At 34.3% G+C, this 13,642-nt stretch overlaps 1 protein-coding gene across 4 annotated transcripts in view; it reads right to left on the bottom strand.

Moving 5' to 3' along the window:
• Positions 1-3,976: 3,976 nt before the first annotated feature.
• RIF1 (replication timing regulatory factor 1) overlaps positions 3,977-13,642 on the bottom strand; it is a 71,578-nt gene continuing 61,912 nt past the window's right edge. For 2 of the 4 annotated variants that reach the window (XM_030325237.2, XM_030325239.2), the window contains exons 31-36: positions 12,044-12,187; positions 11,653-11,730; positions 11,449-11,564; positions 10,207-10,360; positions 8,529-8,637; positions 3,977-8,052 (exon numbers count right to left, since the gene is read on the bottom strand). In XM_030325237.2, coding sequence (XP_030181097.1) covers positions 7,838-8,052; positions 8,529-8,637; positions 10,207-10,360; positions 11,449-11,564; positions 11,653-11,730; positions 12,044-12,187 — 816 coding nt within the window. In that variant the 3' untranslated portion in view covers positions 3,977-7,837. The remainder of the gene's footprint in view (positions 8,053-8,528; positions 8,638-10,206; positions 10,361-11,448; positions 11,565-11,652; positions 11,731-12,043; positions 12,188-13,642) is intronic. The other 2 variants (XR_003970827.2, XM_030325240.2) reach the window with 2 other exon arrangements.

Below are 13,642 nucleotides of genomic sequence, written 5' to 3'. Positions count from 1 at the left end.
AACTTATAAAAACGTAAATAGCTATGGGATTGAATCCTAACTGCAGGGTATCTTTCTAATCCACAGCTGTGGGCTGACAGCACATGCGAAAGGCGTTCAACTGCTGTCCCAAAGCTTCTTGTCTCTTGAGGAAACCCACAGTAGGCACACACTAGTAGAGTGAACACCAGTGCAGAATGCACACATGTGGAAATGATCAGAGATCACACTGCATGCAGGGGTTTGAGTGATGAGCCAGAGACAGTTGGTGTCCTCATGAAACTTAAGAGTCCTGTGAAAAAAGCAGGCCATGCCTTAAAAGTGTAATGGTGGGCGAGACAGCCACTCTCTCCTCCCATCTTCAATCTTCATTTTAACTGCGATAAAATCCAGGTTAAATGACAGCAGTACCATTGTGCATGGTTTTCCAACTTCCAGAACAAAGTATAGGCTGTCTCAGTTATAATAAATGTTTTAGTTCTGAAATTTCACTTTTTAAGACTGCCAAAGCACACTTTGCAGTTGCTATTAGATAAACAATTTTAACCTAACTCTAGGGCTTTTATTTAAAAGCTTGGAAAATTTTCCAAACATACAAAAGTAGAGAATCCAACTATACTCACTTCCTAGCCTCAAAAGTTTTCCATTCATGACTAATCTTGTTCTGTCTCTACCCTACCAATGCCCTCCTTCCATTACCTTAAAGTGAATCCTATTAATCACATCTTAAAACAATCACAATGGATACACCTTAAAACAGACAATCCACATCCAGGGTTCAAACTTTCCTGCTCATCCAACTTTCTATTTCTAGCCTCCTGTTTGAAAGGCTAGACCCCCATTTTTGTCAGTACAGTGATACCAGGGAAGTCCTTTGTACAGACACCTACAAATTACACAAATGTGAAGACCTAAGGCTGCAAAGATCCTCAGTGACTAGCTGTTCATACCATCCTCAAGAAACTATAATAAAGAGAGGAACTGATGAATGAAGTTATACTGGAGTCACACAGTTCCCCTGATGACCAGTGCTCATGGTACTATTATTCAGGGCTACTCTTGTGAAATTCACGTTATGGGTTCTTCAGGTTTCCACAACTCCTAACCCCTAGTGCCTCAGAATGTGACCTTATTTGTGACTAGGGTCCCTGCAAAAGTCAGTAGTTAAAATGAAGTGAGCTCAGAACCAACAGAACTGATGTCTATAAAAGAAGTCTCAACAAATACACACACATGGAGAACACCAGGTGAAGATGAAAGTGGAGATCAGAGCAAAGCTTCTACATGCCAGTCCAAATATTGCTAGGAAAGCACCAGAAGCTAGAGAAGCATGGAGGTCTTCCTCACAGCCCTTACAAAAAACCAACCCTGCCAACAACTGGTCTCAAGGCTTCGAGCTTCCACAACTGAGACAATAAATTTCTGTTGTTTAAGCCACTCCGTTTGTGGCTCTTTGTTATAGCAGCCATAGTAAACTAATACAGTATTTTTCAGTATCATTAAGTCTATTCAATTTTAATATAGCTATGTTATCTAGAAGTGTGAAACCTATAAAACTAGGACAAGAAAAAGAACCTCTTCTAAGGCTACAATAGGCCATAAAATATGAATAGCTCATGTGTTTCTGGAGGGACAGTGTTCACTTTATGCATGTTGATTATGCTAATCTTATGAACTTCAAAGCAAAAACAAAACAAAAACAGTGCCAGAATTGCTTTTATAGTTTTATTTCAGATTAAAGTGCATTTCTTTAAAAATGTTTCAATATCCAGTTTCAATTGGCAAGTGATAACAGCTCTCAATAGATCATGAAAAGTTTTATGGTGGGTAAGACAGAGATTCTCCCTCCTTGAATCCGATCATAATGAACCTGAAAATAAACTTTTAATATTGGTCTACCTGCTTCAAACACTGTATAAAGCATTACACAAATAATACTGACTACATCCTTATTTCTCAAATACTAGTGCAGTTAATTGAGTGATGAACAGGTACTTCTGTGAAATTTCAACTTAAGTCATTTGACTCATCAAATATAAATATTTTCAATGTAAAACTAAGTTCTCTTCGAGTTTATCAAGTGGTGGGAACAAAAATTATCATAGGCTAATAAATGACTGATTTGGCTTCTCTCAGTCTAAGTGCATTTAGTCAAGTCTATCCACAGGAGGTAGTGTTAAGATAGATCGAAAGCATTAATTCCTCACCAACACAGAAAGCAAACTCCCTAAACTCCCAATTTATTTCACAGGAATGACAGAACCAATGAATGTCAGATGCCTTTCCCTCACATCAACGCCCCTCAACATCCATGGCAAACACAGAACTATAATTTGAGTTTAAGTAGGAGGAAAAAAGTATACATAAAAAGTACCAGTACCTCCTAGTATATATGTATTTGAGCAATATTGTTAAGATATAAGTGGAATCAGGAGAACACATTTTTGTAAAATCTAAGTAACAACAATAAATTAAGGATTTAAGGAAGCAAGATCCCCATTTTGCCATTTAGAAGCAAATGACCAAATGGACTTACATGCCATGTATGAACAAACATACCCTTTGTACCAGGGAACAGTAAACTTTATGCAAAAGGGCCAAATATGTGAACATTAGGTGTTAATAGGCCATATAGTCTGTCACATTACTCCAATCTACTGTTGCAGCAGGAAGGCAGCCAAAGACAGTATGTAGATAAACATGGCTGTGTCCCAATAAAACCTTATTACTGGCACTGAAATTTTAATTTCATCTTTCATGTGTCACAAAATATTACTTTTTTCTTTTCCAACCTTTTAGAAAATGTACAAACTATTCCTACCTCTCAGGAAGTATAAAAAACAGGTGGCAGGCTATAGTTTTTTGACCTGTTCATAAAAACTTACTAGGTTAGGACTGACATCTTTCAGTTTCTATACTCAAATTCTTTGTTAATTTCATTCTTCTTTTAGAAAATTCCCATTCTACAAAAATAAAAATTTCTTTAGACATCTAATTACTCAATTATCGAAACAGCTATTACACAATATTCCATTTTCCATTCCATGACTTTATTTTGAAAGTGAACTTCTAGTTATACCCAATTTATTCATTTAAGGAATGATTCTGCCTATTGTTGGAAGTCGTTTTATTTACTGTTTTGGGGGGGGCAGAATATTAGATAACATATATATATATATATATATATATATATATATATATATTTTAAGATTTTATGTTTAAGTTATCTGTACACCCAACATAGGTCTCGAACCCACAACCCTGAGCTTAGGAGTTGCATGCTCTACCAGTGACCGAGCCAGATGAGTAACCCATAAATAATGTAGATCTCAAACAATTATTCAGGGTATTTATTAGTACCAGTTCTGGTACTATATGTATAGGATATAGGATAACTACCAGCTATTTTCAAAGTATATAGGACTGTTCCTATACTAAAAGGCTATATACTTCTCTTATTCCATGTGATATCGATTTAAAATATTGCCTTCAATCTTATACTCTCAGGTAAAGGGAGAGATTATCTTTTCTTCTAATGGTATACTTCAAGAAAGTAAGCATTTACAGCTTGGCACTTCATGTTTGGTTTTAAATATTCTTTGGTATTTAAAGAAAAAAATGGTTAAGATCATGTTATAAAATTTAACATTCTATTAAAGAACTGAGTGAATACTCAATTCTACTCTTAAATATCTAAGGATCTTCAAATCCTCATGACTCAGATTTTAATACATACTTTCAAAAAGCAATATACAGGGGCACCTGGGTGGCTCAGTTAAGTGTCTGACTTTGGCTTAGGTCACGATCTCAGAGTTCATGAGTTCGAGCCCCACATCGGGCTCTGTGCTGACAGAGCCTGGAGCCTACTTTGGATTCTGTGTGTGTCTCTCTCTCTGCCCTTCCCTGCTTGTGCTCTCTCTCTCTCAAAAATAAATGAACATTTAAAAAAACTTAAAAAAAAAAAAAGCAATATATAAAGGCTGGCATATAACAGACATTATCATCAACTGGACCATCGCAAACCGAAGCCCAGATTTATTTTACAGATTAAACAAACAAAAAAAAAAATATCAACAAATTTTGATAAATCAATTAAAAAAACCCATTACCTAACTTCTGGCTACATTTTCTTAAGTGCTCTGAAGGAGTGCAATCCACACAAAAAGCATTTAAAATATGTTAGGGAAACACAACATAACAATGCCCGGAGAAACTCATTTTTTGGGTAAAATTATTTGTTTTTCAAGCACCATTTTAAGATGACACAAACTGTCAACAATGTAATGGCAAAGTAACCAGAAGTCTTTAGTAAAATGACAACTCACATCTTTTAGGACTTATTTTGGTACTGCTAACTTTACTGCCAAGTTAATCTTAATTAAGGGTAGTCTGTTTTCAATGTTTATTAGTAAAATATGAAGCCCCATAACTTAGAAGGCAAGATTTAGAGACTAAATACATTCCTAATATTTGAAATTTTACTTTTATATTAGAAAAATGAGAAAATAATCCACATACACTAATGAAAAAGGTTCAAATCGTCTAATCTACTTAGTAAGGTTCTTTACAATATGAAATATAGAACTGCCTACTTAAAAACATAAATCTCTCCAATACCGTAAATCTTCCATATTTAAAAAAGGCTCCAAATGAGGCAAAATTCTACCTTTAACTCTTGAAAAAACTTTGAACTTTAATTTGAAGGCTTCAAGACCAGTCTGTACCCCCAAACATAAATCTGAAAAAAAATTATTTTAAAAAATACTAACCTTTATCTTTTGTAGCAACAATTCCTGGGATTTAAACCTGCTTGAGTTATTATCACCTAATTCGCAGCCTGTAGCATCTTAGGCCTACCCACAGACATGAGCATTTGTATGGATCATGTGGAAATTTTTGGCCATGAACTATCAGGCCTCAAGCCCAGAACTGCTGAATCATAATCTGCATTTTCATACATACAGGCCAAATTTGAGAAGCACTGTTAAAAGTCAAAACTTTAATGTTTGTATACAATGTACATAACCTTTCTGATGGCTTAGGAATAAAACAGACATGGGTTGTGCTATTGAGCAAACAGCTCTCTCCCCTCCACCAAAATCGTAATACTGTCAATAGCTGCTATTTTATGACCTCCTAGCCCAGCTGCAAAGTATCTCCCTGAAAATCAATAACAAAGAATGTAAGACGGAAACTAGGCCCTTCTTACTGGGTTGTAAAGTCAAGTTGGAAAGAATGGCATTAAGGGAAAGTGTGACCCCTTTAACTCACATTTTCTGTTAAATTCCAAGAAAGGTTTTCTAAACGGCACTTATTTTTAATTATTTTAATTAAAAAAATTTTTAACTTTTTAGAAAAATGCTAACTGTAAATTTTACACACACACACACACACACACACACACACACACCCCTCTCCCATTTTTCCCCTAATTTTGTTTCTTGCCCTGCCACTTTTATTTTCGGCAAAACATAATCCAAATTGCTTGACATTTTTATGGTTCTTAAAAATATAACAGAATCCCTGACTACTTTCAAGGTGTAAAACCCGATTCATCTTAGACAATATGGAATTAGAACAAAAGCTCCATATCATTCAACAATGGCTTTCAAACTTGTTCAAATGTCACAGCATTTTGAGAATGGGTTCACTGCAATGCTGAAAATTTAAATCCACTATACAAAGTCCATTTGGAACATAAATTGTACTATGCTTCTGCAAGCAACCAGATTCTTTTCATAAATGCATAAAATAAGAAATCACATTTAGATTCTCTTACTAATATTTGCCATTTGTTATATTAACCCTTAGAAAATAGCTGGAAAACTGATGTTATTTTAATAGTGAAACAACACACTGAAACTGATCAAGGAGTGTTAATACTTTTTGCTATTCAGGAATCATTCAGGGGAAAATGTGCAGAAACATTTAAGGCAAGAATAATAAAATTAAGATGCCTCAAATATACACTTACAACTATATCAGGAATGAAGATTTAGCAAACTGGTTTCTGCCTTCAAATAACATTTTAAAATACATCCTTGTGCAACTATAACATTTGCAAATTAATAGCTGTGCTTGTATCAAATTCAGTGATTTAAGTAAATGATAATCATTTTAGTCACATTTTCTGCTATACTGTTCATGTTCCCTAGAACTCATTTCACCAACCAGTTAACACAAACATTAAGACACAGTAAGATATAAGCCAATTTTAACTCTCCAAACAAACACATACACACACACCTTCTTAACATCTGTTAACTAAAAAAACTTACGTGCTCTTTACTATAAAAAAGAATCTGGGAAAAGAGAGACGATATAAACTACTATTTTATAATTACGAAATTGACACCAACTTTGCTGGCGGACTGGTGGTCCCCTTCTGAGTATTATAAGAATTAACTAGACACAAGGATTAAACTTGCTGTAACTTGCTGAATAATGTGTGCCTTTTCAATCTGGTTAAGTTCTGAATAAAGGATGAAACTGAGGTCACTCACTCATTCTATTCAGAGAGCAAATGAGATATTCTCACTGTGAAGAGACGAAACAAATGTGGGAAGTCAGGCACTAATACTAGATGGTAAAATTTACAAACGTTTTAATTATATACACCCTATTCTTTTAAACTAGGCAAAACATACATATTTCAAAAGAACAATTTCAAATTTCTTCCAAGTTTGCTTTAGGTGTAGGTGAAAAGAGCAGATAAAGTCTAGATTTCTTATAGTCCAAGTTGTAACAAAAATAGTCATACTAACTCTCCATTAAAAAGAAATGTGATGAAGCACGTTTTCTAGTGGTGGACACCCTCCTTCCAAAAACAAAAAAAAAAAAGTATAGGTATGAATAGCAAAGTTCTTATGTAACACTTTCTCATCTCTATAACTCATTCTGGTTACTTTAGAAAATAAACTCATGTTTTTACTAACACTACTAAGTACAAAACTATTTGTATTTGTAGATACAGAATCCTACAATCATCTGCAGCAAGCCCACAAATCACTTCTAACTGTCCATACTGATCTCTCAGCATTTAATATATACAAAATAGGTTTCTATTAAACAAAGGTATTCACAAGTAGCTGCAGAAAAATTCATGCCATTAACAAAGGCTGAAATTTATAAATTAAAAACATTTAAATCTATACATAATGTACAAATAGTCATGCATTTTAAAATGAATGGGGTAGGTCTCAAACGACTAAATTTTCACCAATGCTGTTGCACAAATATTTGCTAATGCAAATGAATGGAATTTTAGTAAATTCGGCTTTAATATATTAACCCCAAAAGTTGCAACTTTTGGGATTTTTTTTGAAATGTGTCCAAAATTGACATCTGCGAAAAAACATTTCAATTCTTCTGCATCTCCTTTGAGGTGTTCTACAAAGAACAAATTTCTTAAACCTCAGGCACAACAAATATAAATTAAAAAAAAAAAAAAAAGAAGTATAAACAGTTTTACCAGTTCAGCAAAAATTCAAATAGAAATGTTCAATTTTACTTAAAATAACGTATTTTACATGAACATTTCATCAGAATATCCAGGAGTTTAAGACGTGTAAAATAAAATGCTTTTGTTTCTAGTTTTTGCTTTTCAGGTTTCAGCAAGGTATTTAAATTTTTCAAAAAGCTATGCATAGCAGCCAAGAAAATGTTGTATGAACAAAAATTTTACATATGAACTCACAAACTGAACTTACGTAATAAGTCACAGCCCTTCAGGGTTTGAAATATCAACTTTGCAAACAGTCAGACTGAAACTGTGCTGTATTTCAGAACTTATTTTATGAATCAAAAAAATCCAGTGATGTTAAAAAAAACAAAAAACCTTCAATTTTCTCTTAAGATACTAAATGGAATTTTCATGGGCTGGTGACCTCCAGCGTGACTGCAAATTTTTTATTATTGAGTTTGCCATGCTACCAAGTTTCTCATGCATTTCAAACAGCTGGCTTCCTGAATAATTATGGAGATCTTCTGAATCCAGTTGAACAGCAAGTGCACTAATCTGTGCCATAAGATTTTTAGGTAATGAAGTTTCTAAAGCAACAGGATCAATTAAATCTAAAAAGAAAAAGAAAAAAAGCACAATTTATCCGAGATAAAAATTAAGTTGTATATATCTCTTTTTACGTTAATACAAAGTTTAAGTACCTAGGATTTAAGTTGGGAGTGCAGGCTGTATCCCTGCTCCTCAAAAGGAAAAGGCCAACAGAAATATCTACCATAGTTTGTTCTGTGCCATTAAAGAAATGGTCAGGCAATTTCATTTTTATTAACAGCGTAACTGAAACACAATTTTTAGTTTATATCCCTATTTAAGACCTTGATGGAATAGCAGTTAACAATTAGATAAAAACAACTAGGCATACTTGAAGTCAAATCAGTTACTTTCTCATGCACTTGGCCACTAGCACAACAACAACACAAAAACTGGTCAAATTAACAGAGCATGGTCAAATTAAAACTAGAACCATAACAATATTTCTTCAAGTTAGCTGGTCCTATAAATAAAATTGTCCCACTTTGTTAAAATATACCTGAGGCAAGTCTTTCTTCATCAGAAGGGAGAGATTTAGTTTGTATTCCATTTATTGTTTTTTCAGAAATATCAAAAACTGGTATCTCTTCTAGTCCACGAGACTTTACCTTGATTATACATTCAGGCCAGTAAAAAAAAAAAAACAAAATCAACAAATTGGAAAGTTGTTTTTAAAACGACTAAAAAACACTAAAGCTGGAAAAAAAATCTGACACAGTATGTTTCCCAGCCTATCACAGGACTATTAACTTAGCTAATGATACTAAGAAACTATGTTCTACTAACGACACAAAAAACAGGATTACAAAGTGTTTTCTCAAAGAGCTGATTAGGAATTCATATTTTCTAATGGACTTAAGAGAAATCCATGATAGCCAAGAAAATTACATTATATTTCCCAAGTTTAGAAGCATGGGAAAAGAAAACCCAAGGAAGAGATTTCTAAACTTTAAATAATATACAGAATTTATATGAATATTTTATATTTTCATACAATAGAATATTATTTAGCCATAAAGAAGAATGAAATACTGATACATGTGAACTTTGAAAACATTATGCTCAAGGAAGCCAGTCACAAAAGACCACAGGTTTCATGAACCCAGTTTTGTGAAATGCCCACAACAGGCAAGTCTATAGAGAAAAAAAATCGGGGGGGGGGGGGGGGGGAGAATGAGGAGTGACTGCTAAGGGCTATACAGAATTTCATTCTGGGGAGGTAATACATGCTCTAAAATTAGATCATGGTGACAACTGTGTAACTCTGTGAATATACTAAAAATCAATTGTGTGCTCTGGATGGGCCTTACAGTAGATCAATGTATTTCAATAAAACCGCTTTTAAAAAATGTTAATTTTCAGAGACAAATCTCAGGGCCCACAGACCACTGAGTGTACTTCAGACACTGAGCTCCTGATTTTTGAGACTGAAAATTACTAATATAGTCTTTGTTTGTTTTTTTTAACAGGTTTTTAAAGATCACAAATAATCTTTAAATCAAAGACTTTCAAGAAAATAGAAGTCTTCAGTAGTAAGGTGCAGTCTCAGAAATTCTAACATAAACACTGGTTTTTCAATCTTAACATCTCCCCCCCCCCATTTATTCACAATTTTGCATAATCTCAATGGACACATAAAGGGTCTCTGAATGGGTTTCAGTACAATCTAAATCCTTCTGAAATAATATACAGAATCTTCTGTATATATTTTTACGGGCGGGTGGGGGGGGGGTGGAGAATCTTCAAAAATGTCTATAAGCCAAAATATGTGCAAAAAGTTGATAAGAGCAAGAAAAATTAGTCCCAGTTGTCTTGGATATCAAGACCAAAGTACTGTTGACTACAAATTTGCAAGATTTTTATTATAATGTTTAGATTTGAACGACCAGGTTTTAGGAATAGCAGCCACAGAACCACAATCACGAATTTGGTGGAAACGAATGAGACAAGGGGGTAGGAGAACTGAAGAAGAAAGAGATGCATTACACAAAGATAGTATCCAAACTCAAGAAGCCAACTCTGTCTATAAAATTATAAAGTGACCTTCTAAGTTACTCTTACCTGGGGGCGGGGGGGGGGGGGTGGCATAAAATGAGTTTTTAAGCAACAGTACAAACTTCTGTAATTGTATTGCTAAATCATTTATCTATACATGATTTATTAACATTGAAGTTTACCTGTTGCTCATGATAAACTCTGAGAGCCTTTTTTACATTGGACACTTTTGGAGAACGGATAGGAAGAGTTTTTATTTCAGATGCTGTAAGAGTACTCAAATCACCAATTGTTTTTATATTCTTAGCTCTAATGAGCTGTCCCAGTCCTCTTGCCCTAAAGAGGTAAGAGAAAAAGGAGAAGTGTCATCATATAGTTTTATAGCTATTTTTTAATGTTTACTTATCTTTTAAAGTTTACTTATTTATTCTGAAAGAGCACGAGTGGGGGAAGGGAAAGAGACAGAGGGAGAGAGAATCCCAAGCAGGCTCTGCATTGTTAGTGCAGAGCCCAATGCAAAGCTTGACCTCATGAACCATGAGATCATGACCTGAGCTGAAGTCGGATGCTTAACAGACTGAGCCACCCAGGCGCCCCAAAGTTTGTTTATTTTTGAGAGACAGAGCTCAAGTGGGGAAGGGGCAGAGAGAGAGAGAGAGAGAGAGAGAGAGAGAGAGAGAGAGACACACACACACACACACACACACACACACACACACACAGAAGCTGAAGTAGGCTCCAGGCTCTGAGCTGTCAGCACAGAGCCTGATGTGGGGCTCTAACCCAAGAACCTTGAGATCATGACATAAGCCAAAGTCAGACACTTAACTGACTAAACCACCCAGGCAACTCTATAGTTATTCTATTTGTGATGGCCTATCCAGTTGAATTTCCTGACTTATGCTCAATCATAACTGCATTTATACAGGCACACTTAACCCACTCTGAGGATAGCCCCATGTACATTTAAGTTAAAACAAAATTTGAATTTGACATGTTTGTCCAGCTTAAGCAATAGCAGTGGACAGAGACTAAACCCAATGTGTGTCAGTCAGATTTCACCTACATTATGATTTAATGGCTACCTGACTTTGGTTGATTAACTTTTATAAACTTCATCTTATAAAGTGGAAAATAATAAATATACTCCTTATGGGATTTATAATTAGGATTAAATAAGAACATATGCAAAGAGTTCAGCATAGCACCTGGCAAATATTGAGCACAATTATCTTAGCCATTACTTAATTATGATAGATGCTTCTCTTATTGCCCTGCCTCATCTTCCCAGATAAATTTTTATTTTTAAAATAAAATGTGTGAAAGTGCATGTAAATCAGTTCTAAATAGGAGAACCTCATTTAACTTTTCCTCTTAAACAAGTGGCATCTTGAAGTATTAGACCAGTATAAATAACTCCTTACCATATATTTGATGTAATCTGAGGTAAAATGATATCAACTGGAGCCACACAGTTCACCAAAGCTGGGTAAACACTTTCTGCTGGACATGGCACAGGTTCTTTAGCCATTTCTGTAATCTTAGAATAAATTTCAAAAGCCGTTAAACAGAGGTCACCTGACTGAACATGAAAAATAAAGTTGCATGAAAACTAAAGCACTTCTTACTAAACACTTCTTTGAGCTCTTAAATTTAGGGCTACGTGATCCTGAGGACAGAAATCCTTTGGTTGAAGTGGCATTATGCTAGACAGAAGAAAGAAGAGAAAAAAAAACTCACTCAGAACCCTAGAAACTCTAATTTTATAATTTCATTACTTAGATTGCAGTAATTTCCTAAAATTTTGAGAAAATGAAAAAATGTAATCGACTATTACCTAATCAATTACTTGCTGTCTTACTGTCTCTTCCCATTCTTCGTGTTTGCTTACCATGTCACAGACAAAACAATACATCCAAACCGAAGAAGTTTTGTTCTTTACTATTTTTAAGACAAATTATACTTAACTCATTCCTATGCCTGCATACATATATGCATATTTCAAAGCCTACAGCTTACCTTAGATTGTGTAAGTGAAGTTTTAACACTTTTTACTGTGGGAGAATTATTTGAAGAATGGGATCTAACGATAGAGCATCGCCTATCAATGTCATCTGCCAATCCTGCTTGGTATATTGGATCTGCAAAGGAGACACGGCGAACCTGAAAACACAGGTCATGTTTTTATTTAACATAATTAAAGTTAAAAAAAATTCACACCATAAATTCTCATTATCAGGCCTCCCTGAAATAGAATGTGGGTTTAGAAGCTTAATTTACTTCAGTAGAAGCCAACTGCACATTGCTGTAGTTCTTCCTAATGGCTGCTTTCATAGATATTACTTAATACCACAGATCATTCCAATTATCCATGTTCTAAATGGTCTCTACATAATATATACCAACAAAGACTGAAACAGGGACAGTGGCAGAAACAATGAAATTGTATGCAGCAGTTGAAATTGTATCGTCAAATTCTACTCACTTTGTAGGCTTACTACAGTAACTTAAAAAAAATAAGGTAAAGAGGTAGAAATGGTACTAACTGGGCTCTGGTGCATCTTACTAACCTCTGCTCTAAACTCTTTGAGGATACCAGAATCACAGCAACTGAGTGGCAATTTGTGTCTTTCTTAGTCCCAGCATGAAGTCATTTTAGCTTCTACTAAACTCTTATGTGTTCATTCATTCAGCTATTTGATATAAATACACAATAGAGCATTTATGCCATTAACTACATATATATATTATATATATATATATAGCTTCCTCACGTTATGAGCAAAACAAAAAAACTATCATGAGACATCCTCACCTATATATATATATATAGGTGAGGATGTCTCATGATAGTTTTTTTGTTTTGCTCATAACGTGAGGAAGCTATATATATATATATATGTCTCCTGGTCTTGATTCCCAAGAGTGGGCAGATTCTGTATGTATTTGCTATAGGAAACTACAATGTCTTACTGTTGCCTACATAAAAATTAAATATGAGGTACTATCAAGCAAAACATGACTAGTTAACTTTTATCACCAATCTAAAATATATATACAGAAGAAAAATAAATTATACTGAAGAAAAAGCATTCTATCTTCATGCTTTTCAAAGACTTCTATGGACAATTTAATTAAACTTAAGATACTTACAAAACACACACACACACACACACACACACACACACACACACAGCCTCAAAATAAAAGCAAAGCCAAACAAAACCAAAAAACTGAACTGTCAGTGTAAGAATTTTTGGTGTATTTGACAAGTCTTCACAATGTCCTTGCTAAAGACAAAATTAAGTATATCTTAGGTCTTGTTTGTATATATAAACACACGTATTCTGCAGTAAATGGCAGATTCAATTTTAAAGTTAAAGAATGCTCACATCATACCTTTTCAGAACTCCTTTGCTAAGCAGAGGACAAGCTCAGCTATGTAAGCACGTGTAACTTTTCCTTTTTTAGTTTATTCAATCAACAAACTATGTGTAAGTTATAGGGTCAGGAGCTAAATCAGATACATAGATAATCGATTTTCACAAAAGTGACTTTAGTGAAGATGGGGAAATAAAATTAGAAATGCAATCCCATCCAGAAACTGATAAAGGCACA

This window comes from Lynx canadensis, chromosome C1 (genome assembly GCF_007474595.2).
Source record: "Lynx canadensis isolate LIC74 chromosome C1, mLynCan4.pri.v2, whole genome shotgun sequence".
NCBI lineage: Eukaryota > Metazoa > Chordata > Mammalia > Carnivora > Felidae > Lynx > Lynx canadensis.
This window is presented reverse-complemented; position numbering and strand designations above follow the sequence as displayed.